The following is a 21,518-nucleotide window of genomic DNA, read 5'->3' as shown; positions in this document are numbered from 1 at the left end:
TAAGGGTCGTCATAGGTACGAGTTTGGGTGGAGCAGGTAACAGTAAGGTGGAGTTTCCAGCTGACTCCTCAGTTTCAGTCGGCTTTGGAGGCTGCAGATGGAGAGGTAACTGTGCTGTTTAATCTGCCACTTATTGATAAGTTAAAGTTTACAAAAAAATAATGATAAAAGGAAGAAGTTCCCTGAAAGCAGCATCAGTGTTACAGGTTGTGAGTCCTGTGAACAAACTGACACAGTGTTATGTTACACATATTTAAACTTCTCTTTCCTCATGTTGTTGAATCTGCCAAAGCCTCAGTGAAGCTTTCTCATGTCTCCCTGCAGTTTCAAAGCTGAAATCTGAAAACTAACACAAGAGCGCCTTCATCCTGCTCACAGGGATGCAGAGGAGGTCAAAGCTCCTGTTCTATTCATTTACACTGAACTCTGTCTGTGTTCTGGCCACTTTGACCCAGAACATCCTAGTTTATTTTACATCCGTAATACATAAATATTACCTAAAGTCTCTTTCAAGTATTAATGCCTTGTAGGCCTCATTGACCTGAGTTCATACAACTAATTTCAGTAAACCCAAGAACACCCTCAGACAGAGACTGATTCACCCAAAGGATTAAACACCCAAACACAAACTGGGTGGTGTTGTGTATGCAGTGCAGCAAAGACTGTGCAGACCTCTTTATAGGAGAGACCAAACAACAGCTCCACAAGCATATGGCACAACACAGGAGAGCCACCTCTTCAGGTCAATACTCAGCAGTGCACCTTCATCTCAAGGAGAAGGGACACTCTTTGGAGGACAGTAATGTCCACATTCTAGACAGAGAAGACAGGTAGTTTGAGAGAGGAATCAAAGAACCCATCTATGTAAAACTGGAAAAACATTGTTGAACAGAGGAGGGGGTCTCAGGTTTCACCTTCCCAGCACCTACAATGCAGCATTGTCTCTCCTCCAGAGGCAGTTTGACAATCATTCTCACCTTGGATTCTGTGACCAAAACTCACTCTGTCAGGCAGGTAGACAATTCGGAGGTGATAAAGACACTAACGACATGCAGATTGGTGGGTATTCAGTGACACATGTGACGGTAACGACCCTCAGCGTATAAGCTTATACGTGTAGTTCAGACAAAAGAAGATGGTGTAACTCACACAATGTTAAAAGCCATTCAGTCCCTCCCTCCTTTATTGTAGGTGACCTGGGCTCAAATCCCCTACATGAAAGGTAATACCTCCAGTTGGGGTCCTTAGGAAAGACCCCCTTACCCTTCCTGTAAGTTGCTTTGGATAAAAGTTTCTGCCATATACATATGGTCACAAACTGGGCAGTGATAGAAAGAACTATAAAATTTCTGTAGAAAATGATTAACTACGGCTGAGTTGTGAGACCTCCAAAAAGGGCTACCTTTGTCCCATTATATATGAGTTCTAATGCATTTCCAATGGGCCAAAATTCACAGTATTTCCCAATTTTGCGGGAATCAGTTTGAGTAATGAGAAGGAAAATTCAAAGCACACCAGTCCCTAGCGGTGGACATGCAGAGATATGTGTTTTATCCCGGTCGGACCAACTGCGAGGGACTAGTTCCTTGCCGAAATTCGTGACGGAAACGGGAGAATAATAAGTATGCACAATAGTAATATGTGTTCCTTGATGCCTTTGGCATTGGCACCCATAATAATTTTATTCATTTTCACTGAGGCTTGTGTAAACCACAGACTGTATAACCTGCAAACCTTCTGTACTCCTGGCTGGCTGGAACAGAGTTCAGAGAAGAGTCAAATATTAGCTCTTTACTCACATGTAGATATTACCGATTAAAGGTTTCTTAAGATTGCATCAGACATGTTTGGTCATCATCTATTTGTGGAGCTCTGTCTAGTGACTGGAGTCTTCAGATTGAGCCTGATAGAAACCCTCTTTGTCACTGTGTATTTAAGAAGCAGCATCTTAAGATGGAGTTCCTGTGGTTTTTTGTCCACTCTTGTCCACACTGAAAAAACAAACAACATAAACAGCAGAATGACTTCTTTTCCAGCCTTTTTCAGCTGGCAGGAAACAACAAAAACCTTCACAGCAAACATCCGTTCAGAAGAGAGAAAACCCAGCTGAGCAGATCAGTGTGATCAGTGATTTATGTGTTGCTCATAACATTTCATGTTAGGCGGCAGTCTGAGGTGCTGATAAAGTCTTTATTTTAGGATCATGCTGATATGCAGCTAAGTCTATATACATCCTGGTCAGTGGGGGCATTCAAACGGAGGAGGCAGGATTACTTTTACCTCTGATGAGTGCCTCTGATGAGCTCAGTTATTAGGTGGAGAAAAGCATCATTTTTATCTGGACAGAGGGATGAATGTGAGAGAAAAATATGCTTTAATATATTAACCTCAAATAATGTGACTCTACTTTGACAATGTCACGGTCCATCTGATGCCAAAAAAAAACTGAACGCTAAACCACCGCAGGGATTTCAGTATATTTATAATGGAGGAGTGGGAGATCATTTCAGAACTTCTATCTTTGATCAGTATCTGAAGCAGAAGATGTTTCACAGCTCAGATGGTTGAGGTTTGAAATGTAACCTGTGTGGGGACAGACAAAGGTGTAGAAGACAAAGTGGAGGTTCCAGGTGGTGATAGAAGATAACGACTCTGTTTCTTTCAACTGAGGCTTCAGACAGATTACAGACTGACCTAAAGACTCCTACATGATAATCCCATCCATGCAGCCAAAGACCTGAATCAGTTGTACTGATTTGAAAGACAAAGGGACGGGAATGTTACCATCTATCCCCCATGTTTTCAGCCTTAAGTCAACCCCAAACTTGGACAAACTCTTTCACCACAGCAATGACTCTACATTCTTATGAGGAACATTAAAAACAACCATTTCTGACAATCTAACAATTTCTTTCTAAACTATAAATAATTTGAGGGACTTTAATCTCATTCTCAACAGTGACAGTTAAGGAGTGTCATCAGATGAATGAGATCAGCTCAGTAATGAAAACACAGTTTAAACTATATACAGTCTTTGGTTTACACAAGCCTCAGTGAAAATAAATACAATTATTATGGGTGCCAATGCCAAAGGCATCAAGGCACACATATTACTATTGTGCAAACTTATTATTCTCCTGTTTCCGTAACGAATTTCGGCAAGGAACTAGTCCCGCGCGGTTGGTCCGACCGGGATAAAAAGCATATCTCTGCATGTCCACCGCGAGGGACTAGTGTGCTATGACTTTTCTCTCTCATTACTCAAACTGATTCCCGGAAAATTGGGAAATACTGTGAATTTTGGCCCATTGGAAATGCATTAAAATGAATAAATAATGCGACAAAAGTAGCCCTATTTGGAGGCCTCATAACTCAGCCATAATTCATCATAGCGATATCATTCGAAGTTTAAACAGGCCAGGAAAGACTCAACTTTAATTGAGCTAAGGGGTTTGTTGATATATTTTATAGCTTTGACACAATGGCAGTTTAAGTTTTAGGAAAAATCAGGACTCCTCTCACTCTGCTATCCTGGGGTCTCATACTCTATTTTGACAAGCTCGAAATTAATACCAAAATAACTCAAACAGACTTTTTTCACATCCAAAATGTCTGCTGCACCTAGACAAATTATACTTAAAAATGTAGGTATTTTTGTCCTCTTTCACCAAATGTCACCTTTATTGTGCTTGGCTCAAAGTTTTCTCTCAAATGACCTCCGAAAGCAGAGAACGACCACTCGGGCTGCCATTGAGGGCCATTATAGCCATGTAAACTCATCTCCTTATCAAATCAATGTGAACGCTGTTTTTAAAACTGACATAAAAAAAATACCATACATAGGAGCAGAATAAAACTTACACCAGTGGCTTTTGCTATCCCTTCTGGCACTCACGGTTCAAGAATCTTTTTAATATGACTCATAGTTTTTGAACGGCAACTGTTTGTTCGAGTCACACATATCAGTATTAAACACCGAGTTCTCCCTGCCAGTTGGAGCCATATTGTGTGTGCTCCTCTCCTCTTACCGACGAAGCTGTCTGCAAAAATACTGATCACACAGCTTATACTCCTTCTGAGGGCACAGCCAAGATGGCTGACCTGTTATAACAGGTTTATGCCAGCCACTGTGTTATGTCTGCTCCCAATATAATATGACCATAACATGACAGCCTCTGTCTCTCAGTGGGCAGTAGCTCCATTGGCACCCATCAACATGTCTTCAGATATTTTCTAGTTCTTTCTGTCACTACCCAGTTTGTGACCATCTGCAGGTATGTTTGTTAATGTTTATGTATTTGGCAGACACTTTTATCCAAAGCAACTTACAGGTAGGGTAAGGGGGTCTTTTCTAAGGACCCCAACTGGAGATATTACCTTTCATGCAGGGGATTTGAGCACAGGTCACCTACAATAAAGGTGGCAATCTTACCACTGCACAATCCAGTCCCTGTAGGTATAAAAAATGGCTCTGGTTGGGGAGGGACTGAATGGCTCATAACATTGTGTGAGTTACACCATCTTCTTGAAGTATCTCCCACAGGAGAACACTACATGTGGGCGCTGAAGCTTTAAACCAGGTTGACGTAACTCATGTACCTTGACTACACGGAAAACAAGAAACGTCCACAGGACTCCGTTGTAAAAGATGAACACAATATATTTATTCCAAAGTTTCCAAGGTATCTTGTTACAGGAGTATTCCAAATCAAAGTTTCTCATCAGAAAAGGTACTGCGGTTAGAAAACTGTGTCGCTCGGTCCTTAATCAAGCCTCAACTGTGTCCAAACACCTGTGTGCGCTAAAGCGCTGTTTTCTTAAAGCGACAGTAATATAAACAATGGCTTCAAACAAAATGTTACAAAATTATTTTAAAATAAACATGAATTCACTCAAATGAATTAAATAACCTTCCACTTATTTCTAATCAACGTTTTATCCATTCAAATTGACATTCATATGAACTTTCACACTAAACAAACAAAAGCATATAGAAACACACTTTGGCTCCCACACTACATAATGACATGCTTTTTCCATGTCTGCTGATACTGTGTTCCTCTTGCACCAACAAGCTATCTTCAATGAGTTTGTAATCCTCTCTTTATCTTGACTGATGCGTTTCAGCCAGAAGTGAAAATCAATACCTCGTTGATATTTCTATCAACAATGGGGAACCAGATTCTTTAGGAAGAGTCAAGCAAGTTATCATAGATCAAAGAAAGTGAATCTAACAATGGTGGTAATCAAGAAGTAAGACATTGGAAAAAACCATCAAGTTGAAAATAAATTTGATGAACTATGATCTCCGGGATAAGTGAACTATAGCCCACTTGTCAACTAAAGCTTAATAGTGCCAACCATCTTGGGACACCAGTTAATGCCATGACCAAATATGAGAGGAAAAGTTTTATCCTCAGATTTGTGCCGTACCTTTGTTTGGTCAACACAGAACTGAAAAGCAATCTTTGTTATTCCCCAACTCTTATTAAATAACATCAAACATTCATAAATATCATATATAACTATATATTTATAGAGCTGATTCTTTCTACATAAATATGTGTTTTATTGTAATCATGTTGAACCATGTTAGTTTATAGTGTCCCTTCAGTTTTTTGTTATGAGTCATCTACAAATAGTTCCTCACTGTTAAAGAATAAATGTCAGAACAATAAAGTGGTATTTCTTATAAAAACTTTAATTTGTTGTCACATTAAACATGATAACTGATCTCATGATTTATTCTGATCTTGGAATTGAACACCTCAGAACAGACTTCCTCATTTGTTGGTTGATTTAGAAAACAGCAACAACATTTGATCTCTGAAACAAATCAAAGTAAGACAAACTACAGAATTATTTTCACATTTACAAAGTGATGGGATTTGAAAATAATCTGTGATGAAGGAAGGTCTGCTGGTTTCTCTGTTTGGCTCCATGAAGTGGAACAGAAACAACAGCATACAAATACATCAACACAAGGATCCAACTAATATTTAGAGCTCAGAGAAGTCTGGATTTTCAAGTGGAGAAATATTTCTATGAATCAAACTCATCATTAGCAGTGATATCCTCCATGGCTGCACAAACACAGGAAAAAGCAGCAAATTAAAAAAAGAACAGCAGCGCAGAGACATCACAGCAATGAACTCCCAGCAACAAACTGACTAAATACATTTATTTCACTTTACACAACTCAGCTGTGGCTCCAGATTCCCAAAATCTAACTCCAGCGTGGAGCGGCTGAGTGAATGTGGTCTGGACTCTATGTAGGAGAGTCGTGGTTTCAGAGACGCTGTAGAAGGACAGAATACCTGCTCTGTGATCCAGGTACACTCCTACTCTGGAGGACTGAGGACCTGAGATGGAGGTTTTCATGTTGTTGAACCAAAATTCACAACTGTTTTGATAACAATATAATGCCCAAGATTTGTCATTAAATCCAAATCCACCTTCATCCCCTGCTCTGCTGATGTTCTTGTATGCGACTGCTACATCAGCTCCTCCCCCTCTCATCTCCACCTCCCAGTAACAACGTCCAGTCAGACTCTCTCTGCTCAGGACCTGAAACCGATCTCTGAATCTGTCTGGATGATCAGAGTAAGACTGAGGTTGTGTCATTAATGTCACTTTTCTGTTCCCCTCTGACAGTAACAGATATGTGTTTGCTGTGTTTGGATCCAGTGTGATTTCACATGAATATTTCAAGAAGTCAGCTCTGCTCTTTGGTTCTGGTTCTGGCAGTAAAACATCCACATCAGTGACTCTCATTGAGCTGTTTGTCCATTCCTCTCTCAGGATGTCCTGTAGTTTATCTCTGAGCTCTGACACAGCTGCTGTCACATCCTCAAAGTGCCTCAGAGGACGGGTATTGATGCTGGGTAAGTGTGTAGACTCACTGAGTGCTGACACTGAGGGGCAGCTGAGCAGAAACTGGCTGTGATCCTCTGTGTGTGAGAGCTGCTTCAGCTCAGCATCTTTCCTCTTCAGCTCAGTGATCTCCTGCTCCAGCTTCTCCTGAAGCTCTTTGACTCGACTCCCTTCAGCTTCCTGCTGGGATCTGATCTGCTGCTTCACATCAGAGCTTCTTGTCTGGAGGAGACGGATCAGCTCAGTGAAGATCTTCTGGCTGTGCTCCACTGTTTTATCAGCAGACTGATGGATGGCCTCCACCTCCTGCTGAAGCAGCTTCACATCTTTCTCTCTGTCCTGGATTCTCTGCTGGATCTGTTGTCGACTCCCCTCCAGCTCTCTCTGCCTCTCAGTCCTTTCTGCTGCAGCTGACACTGTGTCGTGGCCTTTATGTTCATCCACAGAGCAGAGATAACAGATAGACTTCTGGTCAGTACGGCAGAACATCTTCATCACCTCATCATGAACAGAGCAGATGTTCTCCTGGAGCTTCTTGGAGGGCTCCACCAGCTTGTGTTTCCTGAATGGAGCCACATCATAATGAGGCTGAAGGTGTTCCTTACAGTAAGAGGCCAGACAGAATAAACAGGACTTGATGGCTTTCAGCTTTCTTCCAGAGCAGAAATCACAGGCCACATCTTCAGCTCCAGCATAGCAGTGATCAGCAGGAGCAGCTTGGAGTCCAGTCTTCTTCATAGGCCGTAAGGTGAACCTCGAAAACTCCTTCAGAACACCAGGCTTGTTCCGCGCTCTCCGAACCAAACACGCTTCAGCTCATAAAAAGATTTGAGTTATGTTGAGGTTTAAAAAAAAGTTTCGCCGCTCAGAACACAGTACTTTTTTTGTTCGCAACGTTTAAAGGAATAACTAGTGCCTGGCAAGGCGTATGTACATATTCGGCAGGCGTAATAACAATTTGGCTCGCGAGAGGTGCCGCGGTTGAGACGTCATCAGAATGGACGAATCGGATAGCTGGGATGTCAGCTGAGCTGGTAAACAGAAACAGCACCGCAGCAGCAGCGCGATCATCCAGCAGTACCGAAGAAGACGAAATTTCGACTGAAAGATTTGTTACATGCACATATCTTCTGTTAAGCATGAGGAAACACAGAATTTCACCTGCACAAGGTGGAATGGAAGGAATCAGAAGGAACAAATAAAGAAGCACTTGCTGAGTTCTTATACGATGCGTGGCCACATGCTGCTCTTACAGCAGTGGGAAGAAACCTCAGCTTGTACATAGCACATCACCAATGTCACTGTGTGACTGTACTGGAAGGTGTGCAGTCTGTTCATGCTGTGGAAGACCTGCAGTGTGACCACGAAGAATGTGACACTGGTGTTTTTGCATGCACAACATGCTGCACAGGAACACAAGACTGTCATTATTAAGAGCCCTGACACTGATGTAGCAGTCATTGCTGTGAGTCTGCAGAAAGATTTGCCATGCAGCTTGTACTTTTTCACAGGGAAGGGCAACAGAACACGCATAATGGACATTACCAAGGTGTCATCAGCTCTCGGAGCCAGTGTGTGTTCAGCCTTGATTGGGATCCATACATTCACTGGGTGTGACTCCACAAGGCAAAAAGAAGACATTTGCTGTGGCATGCGAGAAAGATGTCTACCTGAAGGCTTTCAGAAATCTGGGGACTGAATTTAACTTGGACCACTCTACATTTGCATTACTTTGCAAATATGTATGCCATTTGTACGATCAGCCAACCACAGAAAACATCAATGAGGCTAGGTACAAAGCTTTCTGTATGGCATCATCAGCCTTGCCAGAATTATCTATCCCCCCAACAAGTGATGCCCTCCACCAGCACTGCAAAAGGGCAAATTATCAGGCTAAAATAATAAGGTCATGTGTAAAGCAAAATATTGGACTCATTTGAATCTGTGGTGGAGAGGACGACACTGAACAAACTGTTATCCATCATGGATAATCCCACCCATCCTCTCCACCAGCTGCTGGTTAACCAGCAGAGCTCCTTTTCCAACAGGCTCATCCAGCTCCACTGTCACAAGGAGCGTTTCAGGAAATCCTTCCTACCAGCAGCCATCACCATCTACAACACCCCCCCTCTGGCTGGAAGAGAACTTCAAGCTCAATAGGCTTCAAGTCTCTCCTAAAAAACAATAACAAAAAACAAAAAATACTGTAGATTTGTATGTAGCAAATGTTTATTCACTATTTTTTATTTATTTTATATAATTTTATTTTATTTCATATTTATTTCATTCTCTTCTATTTGCTTGTTTTTTACTACTTTAATTGTTTTCATATACTGTATGCTGCTGCAACAAAACAATTTCCCTAATTGGGATTAATAAAGTATTAATAAAGTAGTCTTGTGCAGGTGTTCCAGCTGTTCAAACACCACAAAGGAAACGGAGGATAAAGAAGATGACAGCTGCCCTGACACTGACAGTGAGGAATAGTGTATGTGTGTGCGCGCGCGTTTTTTTTTTTTTTTACCTTTATGCTATTCCATTTGTATCATTCCTTTTATTATGGTTATGTATATAAGTTTATGCCGGTTGATGTGTATGCCCTACTTGTTTTGATTTTGTTATGTGTTGTATAGTTATTAGTGAATAAATCAGTAAATGAATACCTGAATGGTAAATGGCTAAATTGGCTCAATTCAGAAATACATGAATGAGCATTATCGTTGATAATTATTATTTTATGTTCACTTTAAAATGATATTTTGCGAGATTCCTTTCTGTAGGTTAGTTTTGACAGCATCAGACAGGTTGTCATTTTTCCAGTTTGTTGTCGTAAATCGGCAACGTGATTGGTCCAGCGCGGTCACGTGGTGTCTTGTGACGTCAAAATCGTCATTCAGCCCTGCGGAAAATATCTTCAGAAAACGTCTCGGTTTAAAAAAAGTACAGGATTCTGTGACGCGAAACTTTTTTCATATGTGCAAAATAAGTTGGTCATTTTTATCAGCTAACGGGCATGTAGTTCGGAGAGCACGGAGCGAGCCTAAACGAAAACGGGGTTCACCTTACGGCCTATCAGCTGCTCCACTAAATCAGCTAACATGGTGCTTTTCTCCAGAATAGGTCTTGGTGTGAAAGTATTCATGCATTGAGGGCAGCTGTGAATTCCCTTCTTATTCTTTCCATTCCAGTAGTCTTTAATACAGTTCATGCAGTAGCTGTGTCCACAGGGAATAGTCACCGGCTCCTTCAGCACATCCAGACAGATCGAACAAGAGAAGCTTTCCAGGTCCAGTTTAACCATTTTCTTTGCCATTTCCTCCATTTGGCAGAGCAGTGTGTGACTCTCAGAGCAGAAACACCGTCTGTGCTGTCTTACAAAACAAATTCCACCTCCTTTTATTGCAGCTGATCTTCACTTAAGAGCTCCTCTACTGTCACACAATGGTTTCACACATCCTCCCACCTTCAGATCAGTTTGGGGAGGGAACAAGGAAGTTTCCTTCACTGAAAGGGACAGTGCTGGTTTCACCTCAATCCTGCAGTAAAGTCAGGATTGTTCAAGGGTTTGTTGCATTATTCTTATTTGTTTTCTGTTGAAGGGAAAGATTCATTCATTAACCTTCCACAGAAAGTTGAACATGAAGAAAATCAGTTTTTTTAATATATTAACCTCAAATAATGTGACTCTACTTTGACAATATCATAGTCCATCTGATGCCAAAAAAAACTGAACGCTAAACCACCGCAGGGATTTCAGTATATTTATAATGGAGGAGTGGGAGATCATTTCAGAACTTCTATCTTTGATCAGTATCTGAAGCAGAAGATGTTTCACAGCTCAGATGGTTGAGGTTTGAAATGTAACCTGTGTGGGGACAGACAAAGGTGTAGAAGACAAAGTGGAGGTTCCAGGCGGTGATAGAAGATAAACAGCTGTACTCTGAGAAACATCTCTGCTAACGACTGTTTCTTTCAACTGAGGCTTCAGACAGATTACAGACTGACCTAAAGACTCCTGCATGATCATCACATCCATGCAGCCAAAGACCTGAATCAGTTGCACTGATCTGAAAGACAAAAGGACGCTGACGTCACCATCCATCCCCCGTGATTTCAGACATAAACTCAACCCCAAGCTTGGACAAACTCCCTCCCCACAGCAATGACTCTACATCCTCACAAGGAACATTAAAAACAACCATTTCTAAAAATTTCTATCTAAACTATAAATAATTTTAGGGATTTTAATCTCATTCTCAACAGTGACAGTTAAGGAGTGTCATCAGAAGAATGAGATCAGCTCAGTAATGAAAACACAGTTTAAATCAGACATCATTCAAAGTTTAAACAGGACAGGAAAGGCCCGGCTTTAACTGAACTAAATAGTTTGTTGATATGTTTTATAGCTTTGACATAATGGCAGTTTCAGTTTTAGGAAAAATCAGGACTCCTCTCACTCTGCTGTCCTGGGGTCTCACACTCTATCTTGACAAGCTCGAAATTAATGCCAAAATAACTTAAATAAACTTCTCTCATATCCAAAATGTCTGCTGCACCTAGACAAATTATACTTCAAAATGTAGGTATTTTTGTCCTCTTTCACCCAATTTACCTGTCATTGTGCTTGACCTCAAAGTTTTCTCTCAAATGACCATTGAGCAGAGAGAACGACCACTCGGGCTGCCATTGATGGCCATTACAACCAGGTCACCTCATCTCCTTATCAAATCAATGTGAAGTCTGTTTTTAAATCTGGCAATAAAAAAATACTGTACACAGGAGCAGAATAAAACTTACACCAGTGGCTTCTGCCGTCCCTTCTGGCACTCCTGCTTCAAGCATTTTTTATATGACTCATAGTTTTTGAACAGGAACTGTTTCTTTGAGGCACACATATCAGTATTGAACACCAATGTCTCCCTGTCAGTTGGAGCCATATTGTCTGCGCTCCTCTCCTCTTACCCACTCAGCTGTCTGCACAGCAACTGATCACACAGCTGATATTCCTAGGCACAGCCAAGATGGCTGACCTGTTATAACAGGTTTATGACAGCCACTGTGTTATGTCTGCTCCCAATACAATATGACCATAGCATGAAAACCTCTGTCTCTCAGCCAGCAGTAGCTTCATTGGCACCTATCATAATTTCTTAGGAAATGTTATAGATTTTCATAATATCTTGGTGATTTACACTGTTACACATATTTTCAACACAGTCATCATGTGGTATGAAAACCTGAAAGTCAGAAATAAACTGAAATGATAAAAATATTCACAAGAGCTTGAATAAGGGCAACTGGACTTCTTCTTGGATCTTGAAGACGTTTCACCTCTCATCCGAAAGTCTTCTTTTGTCTAAAGTAGATGGATCAGCTTATACAGAGGGTCGTTACAGTCACATGTGTCACTGAACACCCACCATTGTGCATGTCGTTTGTCTTTATCACCTCCGAATTGTCTACCTGAGTGAGTTCTGTTCACAGAATCCAAGGTGAGAATGATTGTGAAACTGCTTGGGGAGGAGAGACAATGCTGCATTGTAGGTGCTGGGAAGGTTAAAGGCGGTAGCATGGTTGCCGCGTCTGTCACGGCGGTGGTGGACCGTGATGTCAAAATGACGTTTCAGGCCTGGCGCTTGCCTTGAAAAGACGGCGCAGCGCGTTGTCGTGCACCAGTCGATTTTTGTAACTTGGCGGCGCCGAGCACAACGAACCGGATGGACCGATGTGAGACCAGGCTCAGTGAGGAGGTGCGTTTGTACAGGCAGCTGTACGAAACTGCAGTGAAACAGCACAGGGAGCACGTAAACTCCCAAAACTGCTGCACAGAGATTGGCAGAACTTTGGGGAAAGAGGGAGAGTTCTGTAAGAATGTGTGGAAGAAGCTACGGGGCAGATACGTGAAGGCAAAGAAGAGGGCAGAGATTCTGTTGATGCCGGGGGCTTCAAACCTTCACCTCTTTTAACTGAATTAAAAAATTAAAATGATCCGAAAACTGCAGCAGTATCATTAATTACAGTATTCCTGCTCTTGACAGCGGCATAGTTTTCTTCTCCACTTTTGTGGTTGTAGAGCAGAGGTAACCTTCACGTAGCAGCGCCACCTCTGTGACGGAGAAAATTGCAACTACTGGCGCGCAACGACTTGCGCCACTATATAGGGTCCTATGGCGGGCACGAACTCGTGACGTCATCAACACCGCTTGCACGAGCAGACGCAGCAACCATGCTAGAGCCTTAAACCTGAGACCACCTCCTCTGTTCAACAATATTTTTTTTCAGTTTTACATAGATAGGTTCTTTGATTCCTCTCTCAAACTACCTGTCCTCTCTGTCCAGAATGTGGACATTACTGTCCTGAAAAGAGTGTCCCTTCTCACAGCTGATACCCCTTCTGAGGGCACAGCCAAGATGAATGACCTGTTTTAACAGCTTTATGCCAGCCACTGTGTTATGTCTGCTCCCAATATAGTATGACAATAAAAATGACAGCCTCTGAGTCTCTCAGCGGGCAGTAGCTCAATTGGCACCCATCAACATATCTTCAAAAATTTTGTAGTTCTTTGTCAATGCCCAGTTTGTGACCATCTGCAGGTATGTTTGTTAATGATTATATATTTGGCAGACACCTTTATCCAAAGCAACTTACAGGTAGGGTAAGGGGGTCTTTCCTAAGGACCCCAACTATTATTATTAACTTTATTTGTTATAGAGGGACAGTGTACACTAATTGACATTTCACAAAGAAAATGTAAATGCACCCAATTATAGCCAAAAGGCTAGTTTCCATTGGTAGTCCCCCTGCCAGAAGGAGCATGGCAAAGTTACCTATTAATTAAAAGAATAAAATTACAGCAAAAAGCAAGCAAAACAAAAATAAAACAATTACAATACATATAAAAAACAGACGTGTAACACATCTGTCTACAACCCACCCAAACCCAACACACACACATCCACAAAAGATACCCCCCCCCCCCCCCCCCCCCCCCACCCACACACACTCTCATACACCCTCTAATCTCATACACTAATGCTGACAGACTTGGTTCTCTATCAGCCATTTCTTTAATTTGAATTTGAATGAACTATAAGAACTGGACTCTCTTATGTTTTGTGGGATTGTATTCCACTGACCAGCTGCTTTATAAGTGAAAACTGACTGACCAAAAGTTGATTTCTTGTAAGGCACTACACAATCACCTCTAGCAGCCCCTCTAGTAACACTGGTTACAGATGATCTAAATTGCAGTAGGCTGCAGAGTGGTGGTGGAGCTAGGCTGTGTCGGATTTTATGTACAAGACAACAATTTTTAAACATAACAAGATTGTTCCAACTTAGAAGCCCATATTTGTTAAGTATTGGACAGTGATGAAAAGATCTTGGTTTTTTATCTAAAATCTTGACAGCTTGTTTATATAAAGATATTATCGGCTTTAATGTCGTGGAGTTTGCAGTGGCCCATGTTGGTAGACAGTAATTAATATGTGACATTATAAGAGAGAACATGTACATTTTTGCAGCCTCTGTTGACATATAATTTCTAAGATGCCTAAATTTTTAAGTGTAAAGTTTGTGATCCTACTCACCTTTTTAACATGTTGCTTGAAAGTCAGGTCACTGTCCAAAATAATGCCTAAATATTTATATTCATTTACAATTTGAATTCTCTGCCCTGAAATGAAAACATCAGGCTCTGTATAAGATTTTTTTGTTTTAGCAAAGAACATGGCTACAGTTTTAGAAGTGTTAAGTTGTAAATGACAATTATTCAACCAATTTGAATCATTAATCATAACTTTTGTCAGCTGTACTGCAACCTCAGAGTGATTTTTACCTTTAATAAAAATGACAGTATCATCTGCATACATAAGGATCTCACTGCCTTGGCACACAGATGGAAGGTCATTTATATAAAGACTGAAAAGAATTGGACCCAAAATTGAGCCTTGGAGTACCCCTGTTACAAGATCTTTAAAGGAGGATCTTGTATTTTGTATTTTAACACATTGAGAGCGGTTAGTAAGATATGATTTAAACCAGTTAGATGTATACTGAGAAAAATTAAACTGAACAAATTTTGACTGAAGAATATTATGATTAACTGTATCAAACGCTTTTCGTAAATCCAGAAATATCGCCCCAACCACGCCCCCTCTGTCTATCAAAGACTGAACTCTTTCAATAAAATAAACAGTTGCCATTTCTGTTGAGTGGTGTGCCCTAAATCCATGTTGCATTGGATGTAGGAGTTGGCTAGAATTTAGATGAAGAATTAGTTGGTCCGCCGCTAACTTTTCTATGACTTTGGACATAACAGGGAGAATACTTATTGGTCTATAATTTGAAACTAACTGCGGGTCATCATTCTTAAAGATAGGAACAACAACTGCAGGCTTCCAATATTGAGGGAAGCTCCCTCGACCCTGAGTCAGCGAAATATTTACAATATGTGTGATTTGTTTAATCAATGAACCTGCACACTCCCTGATCATAGCAGAGTCCATTTCATAAACATCTTTTGAAGATTTAGGTTTGAGTGAATCAATCACTTTTAATACTTGCGCTTCAGAGACTCTTTCAAAATTAAAAATGGGTCCTGGTATTAGTTCCTTGATATCATATTGCTGGTTTAAGGAAAAACTGTTGGCAATGGTAGCTACCGAATCTACAAAATAATGATTTAATCCTTCAGCTACATCCATTGCCTCATTTGTTAGTGTGTCATTAATTCTCAGTTCGATCTGTTTTCTAGCATTGTTTTGTCCAGATAGTTTCTTTATTTGCTGCCATGTCATTTTAGAGTTTCCCTTATTATTTACTATTATCTCAAGGAAGTAATTTGCCTTGGCTTTTCTAAGTTCTTTTGTCACCTTATTCCTTATTGATGTAAATTTAAGTCTGTCAGTTGTCAATTTAGACTTCAATGATGCTTTTAGGATCTGATCTCGTTCTTTCATCATTTGAAGTATACTTTCATTTATCCACGGAAGGGAAGCCCTTTTATTTTTATCTCTAGACATTTTTGAAAATTCTTTAATACGTTTGTGCAGTTTATCCACAAAATACTGGCTAGTAAAGTCCAGATTATCTGATTTCATTAATTCATCCCATTTCATATTCTGAACATCATTTTTAAAATCTTCCTTTTTATTCTTTGGTATCTTCATATAATCCATGCTCTGTGCAGATACAGAGCCTTTCTTTCCATTTACTTTTCTATAGGAGATTATGATCGTTGAGTTCAGTTATAAAGTTATAAGATTTAATTATTCTTTCAGGTTTATTGCTAAAAATTAGATCAATCTGTGTACTAGAGGAATTGGTAATTCTGGTTGCTCCGCTAGTTACTTGTGTTAAATTAAAACTGTCAGTTACTTATTTCAGTTGTTTTCTTGCAGACTTATTTTCCCAATTCACATTCATATCTCCTATAACAATCACCTCTCTATTGAAGTCACACTGTTGCAACATTTCTCTAAATTGTTCATAGAAACTGACATTTGATGAGGGCGGACGGTAGATTACAATTAGGGTTAATGACATTTCTGAAGAGAGTACAATATTTAAACCCAGACATTCTAGTTCACATGCCATGTCTTTGATTACATTACATCTAATTGTGTCCTTTAAGTAACACATAACCCCCCCACCTTTTCCATGTTTACGATCATTCCTAAAAATATTAAAACCAGGCACATTTATAGCCGCATGTGGCGAGTTTACATTTAACCATGTTTCAGACATTGCTAGGAAATCCAAATTTGATTCTTGTAAAAGATGTTGTACTTGTTCACATTTAGAAAGAACACTTCTTATATTTATGTGACCACCTAAGAGTCCTTTGGGTTTGCTACGTGAGTCCCAGATTAATCTAGAGTTGTTCACAGTTTTAAACACTTTCCATTTACGATGCTTAATTATGGCTTTATTTATGCATCGTTTAGACCTAGTTGCCTGTAGGACTTCAGTTACCACATTCCCATGATTAACGATATCCTCCCAGCGTTGAGTTGTTTCAGTCGTCATCCGTCCAAGATCACTCTTCGGTCCACCAGTCTCGTCGTTGCACGTCTCTTCAACGATATTGACATCCAAGTCCAGGCTGGCAGCCGCGTCAGCCTTTACTTCCATGTTTCCCCTCCACGAGCACCCAGGCCCCAGTAGCCAATCTTCAGAAGCACGTTCACTCCTGTCTGCTCTTCCGAGCGTGACCTCGGCCACTCTCTTCGCATCTCCCGTGGATGTTAAAACAGCAGAAATATCCGCGTTAGTTGAAATGCAAGCAAACCCGACAGAAGTGCCCCATTCCACCGAGCTTACTTGAGGGATCACAGCGGTGCTCCTGATGTTGTTTTCAGGTAAGCCTATATGGCGTCTGCTTTGCACGTTTACATATTGGTCTCTCATTTCACATGTGGGAGATGGACCGGGGCACTGATGTATATCCCCGGACATCAGAAGGCAGATGGTAATTATAACTGCTTCGAAGCTTTGGCATTTAGATGCGGTTTTGATCGTTTTCATACTGTGACGTTTAAAGGTTATCGCTGCATGCCAACCTGGACATACGAAAGTGGACAGTAGCGTAAAACTGCCATACCCAAAATGTTTATGATTTGGTTTGCCGAGTTTACTCCGTTCCTGGGAGAAACATTGATTAGAATACGGTCCTGAATCAACAAATTTTGTTCCAGTATCTACAAACTTTGAAAGCAGACAATAAATTAATAGTGCCAGGAGTATTCCTGAGCCACCTGCACCTGAACTACCTGTTGCGGCCATCTTTTGTCATATGACATCACATGCAGTATTACCTTTCATGCAGGGGATTTGAGCACAGGTCACCTACAATAAACGTGAGTGAACATGTACTATCACTGCTGTTTTGCTCATTGTAGCTAGTGCTGACGCAAGCTAATGTTTGGTGAACATGGCGCCAAAGCCCTTTGTTTTGAGTTTGATTAAAGCTATACGAAGCTACAGTGCCCTAGCTCCCCAAATACAATGCTGTGTACACGTGCTAAGCAGTGTCTGTGCCTGCACGCTAAAACAAAGGGCAGGTCACTACTTTTGTATTGTGACGGTACCAAAGTGAGCGTAAAAGACACTTTATACTATGTACTAAATGGTACTTAGTATAAAGTGTCTTTTACGCTTTTACTTGTGCATTGGTACTATTCTACACATGTACACTGGAGCATGATCTGTACAATGACCAATTGTTGATTTGCTTTTTGTTTACAGACACAGACAACACAGGACACGGATCCCAGCTGAGCACAGATAAGACCTCTGAGCTCAGCTCTGAGCTCAGCTCTGATCCACCTTCGCCCGCCCGGACCCTGGAGAGCCTGTATGCCTCCCGGCCTTCCACCTCTTCAGCTGTCCCTGTGTCACCCGCTCCCTGCAACTCCCCTGCCTCACCCACTCCCTGCAACTCCTATGCCCGCCCGCCCCCTGCCTCACCTGCCTCACCTGCTCCCTCTGTGCGGCCAGCGCCCAAGCGAGTGCCAGCCAGTCAGACCAAGCGCAAGCGCACAGATGACCAGGACATACGTGTACACCTGGAGCAACTGGCTGAAAGTCGCCTGATGCTCCAACGCAGTCTGCAGCAGGATGACTGCTCGTCCTTTGGGATGTTCATGGGGGACATGCTGAGGAAGGTACCGGTGGACAGTAGGGACATTGTCACCAGGACAATAATTAACCACATGTACGACGAGGTGGAGCGGGTGCGGGCTGCAGGACAGACACCGAACTGACTGTTTCACACTTCTTTTACACTACACATCTTTTTAATTTTTTTATTTTATTTTTAATAATTCTGTAATAACTACATAGTTTTACTGTTTTTGTTCAGTTTTAATACATTACCTGCACTGTTGAATATTTTTGTATATGTACATTTTCATATTTTTTTTGCTTTTTTCCACCTTGGTGTAGCTCTGAGAAATAAAACCAAAGCTTTAAGGACACAATGTATCTCTTTTATTATTCTGACAATCATAGTATGCCAAACTACAGAAATGTCTTTAAACAACCATTTAACAAACCATTAAAAAAACCATACAAGCAAGTTAAAAAAATAGTTAAAAAAACACACACAGTGTGAAAGAGTTGGTAAAGAAAAAAGGGCCATCACTCTTCGAGCGCTCCAAGTGTACCACGAGTCACCACATCGTTCTGCCATGGCACAGATCCACGCTCTGTCTGGAAGAAAGACATCAGGTTTCTCCTCACTGCCATAGATGCTCTGGTGGCGCGAGAACTGGACATCATTGGTGGGTCAATAGGCTCCATGTTGGAATCCCCAGTGACTTCAGCTCGCCACTCACCAAGCCTCACAGATCCAGCTCTTTCCACGTCTGGATAGCTGGGGGGTATGTAGCGTGCCTCTTGGCTTGCCACCTCGTCTGTGTGGGTGAGGTAGTTGTGCAGCACCACACACGCCTTCACCACATCCTCAGCCTTGTCGGGGAAAAACTCAACTGGCCGTCCGAGGATCCTCCACCGTGCAACCATGATGCCAAAGGTGTTGTCAATAACCCGTCTTCCCCTGCTGTGTCGGTAATTGTAGACTTGCTTGTCATGAGGCAGATTAGTTCCTGCATGAGAAGAAACGGGGGAGGGAGACAATGAAGCACTCATTATTGCACTGCATTAAGATTGTAATAATAACCATGTAGAAATGCAGTAGAACATACGTTTTGTTTATATATCATCACGGCTAACATATTCTAGCATTTCCACTTAACATAGACGTCAGGATATGCAGCACATCCTTCATTATGTTACATAGCATTACATTTTGCATATACTTTTATCCGAAGCGACTTCAAGACTTGTAAATCACGTACATACCTTGAAATGGTCGCATGAGGTTGCAGTGGAGGGGGAAAGCGGCGTCACCAACGACAACATGGGGTGTCTTCACCAAGGTCCCGGGGAGGTCAGCTGGTGGAGGCAGGTTTAGCTTGTGATCGAGGAGCAAGGATCCGAAGGTACTCTCCTTGAACACCCCACCGTCGCTCTCACGCCCGTAGGCTCCGACGTCCACCATTGTGAAGCGATATCTTGCATCGCACAGCGCCATCAACACAATGGAGTGGGCACCCTTGTAGTTGTAGTAGTCGCTCCCTGATTGTGGGGGGGCCTTCATGGTAACGTGTTTGCCATCGATACTTCCAACACAATTTGGGAAGTTCCACAATCTCCAGTAGTCAGCCGCGATGTTTTCCCACATGGCTGGTGTGGGTAATGGCAGAAACTCTGGTTGTAGTACCGTCCACAATGCCTGGCACACCTCGGACACTATCCCAGACACCGTGCAGGACGCGAGTTTGTAGCTCTGTGCGACGGTCTGGTGGTTTGCACCCGAAGCCAAAACACGCAGCGCCACGGCCAGTCTTTCGGCAACACTCACGGGTGAACTGTGTGTCGTCTGGTGTTGGATGAGGGGTTGTAAACGGTGAACAAGCTCGTCAAACCGACACACGGACATCCTGAAATATTTGAAGTGCGTTTCCTCGTCGTCTCTCATCGGTAGAACCAGTGTAGCAAATTCCCCAGTTTCTCTCCGAGGGACATTCAAAGGGCGTACAGACCATCTTCTGTGACCACGCTTCTTTCGCCTCTCTGCGAGCTCCTATAGTAGCAATATTTCTTCTATTTCTAGATCGATCAGCTGCATCTCAATCAAAGTGCGCATTCGTCCAGTCGCCATTGTTGTTGAATGACCTGCGACACACTGCTGCGAGAGTATACACGGCCCCAACCGGAAGAGAAACACGCCACCCACCACACCACACCCACAATCCTAGCTTGTTCGTGATTGTCCCTCTTGCGTTGTGGCGTGGAATTACATAGCGCAGACCGCACTTCAAAATTGGGTATAAATCAAAAATAACTGCGTCGTACCTGCGACAAGCTCACTGCGACACACTGCTGCGAAGTATACACGGCCCTTTACAAAACAAATTCCACCTCCTTTTATTGCAGCTGATCTGCTGATCTTCACTTAAGAGCTCCTCTACTGTCACACAATGGTTTCACACATCCTCCCACCTTCAGATCAGTTTGGGGAGGGAACAAGGAAGTTTCCTTCACTGAAAGGGACAGTGCTGGTTTCACCTCAATCCTGCAGTAAAGTCAGGATTGTTCAAGGGCTTGTTGCATTGTTCTTATTTGTTTTCTGTTGAAGGGAAAGATTCATTCATTAACCGTCCACTGAAAGTTGAACATGAAGAAAACCTGTTTTCTCTTTGTCTATCAGACCAACATTGTTAGATACGTTTAGCTGGCAGCTGTACAGGAAATGTAAATGTTTCTGAATATTTTCATGCTTTTCATTTATATTTATATAATCAGCTCCGCTCTGCAGAGGTTGAAATTTATAAATCATGATCTTTTGCTGATATGCTCACCTAAATCTTCTGACTGATGCATTCAAGTGCATGAAATGAAACATGAACTGTCGCATGTAGATATAGATATTACTGATTAAAGGTTCCTTAAGACTGCATCAGACATGTTTGATCATCATCTATCTTTCGAGCTCTGTATACTGACTGGCGTCTTCAGGTTGAGCCTGATAGAAACCCTCTTTGTCTCTTTGTCACTGTGTATAAAAGAAGCTGCATCT

At 41.8% G+C, this 21,518-nt stretch overlaps 1 protein-coding gene across 1 annotated transcript; it reads right to left on the bottom strand.

The window, feature by feature from the left end:
- Positions 1-750: 750 nt before the first annotated feature.
- Positions 751-10,186, bottom strand: LOC142387768 (tripartite motif-containing protein 16-like). Its single transcript, XM_075472656.1, has 3 exons — positions 9,935-10,186; positions 6,634-7,605; positions 751-813 (listed from the first exon to the last, which is right to left on the bottom strand). The coding sequence occupies exons 1-3, from the start codon at positions 10,184-10,186 to the stop codon at positions 751-753; spliced, it is 1,287 nt and encodes a 428-aa protein (XP_075328771.1).
- Between the last annotated feature and the right edge of the window lie 11,332 nt (positions 10,187-21,518).

This window comes from Odontesthes bonariensis, chromosome 2, assembly GCF_027942865.1.
Source record: "Odontesthes bonariensis isolate fOdoBon6 chromosome 2, fOdoBon6.hap1, whole genome shotgun sequence".
Lineage (NCBI taxonomy): Eukaryota > Metazoa > Chordata > Actinopteri > Atheriniformes > Atherinopsidae > Odontesthes > Odontesthes bonariensis.
The sequence above is the reverse complement of the archived record's forward strand: the minus strand, read 5'-3'. Positions and strand labels throughout refer to the sequence as shown.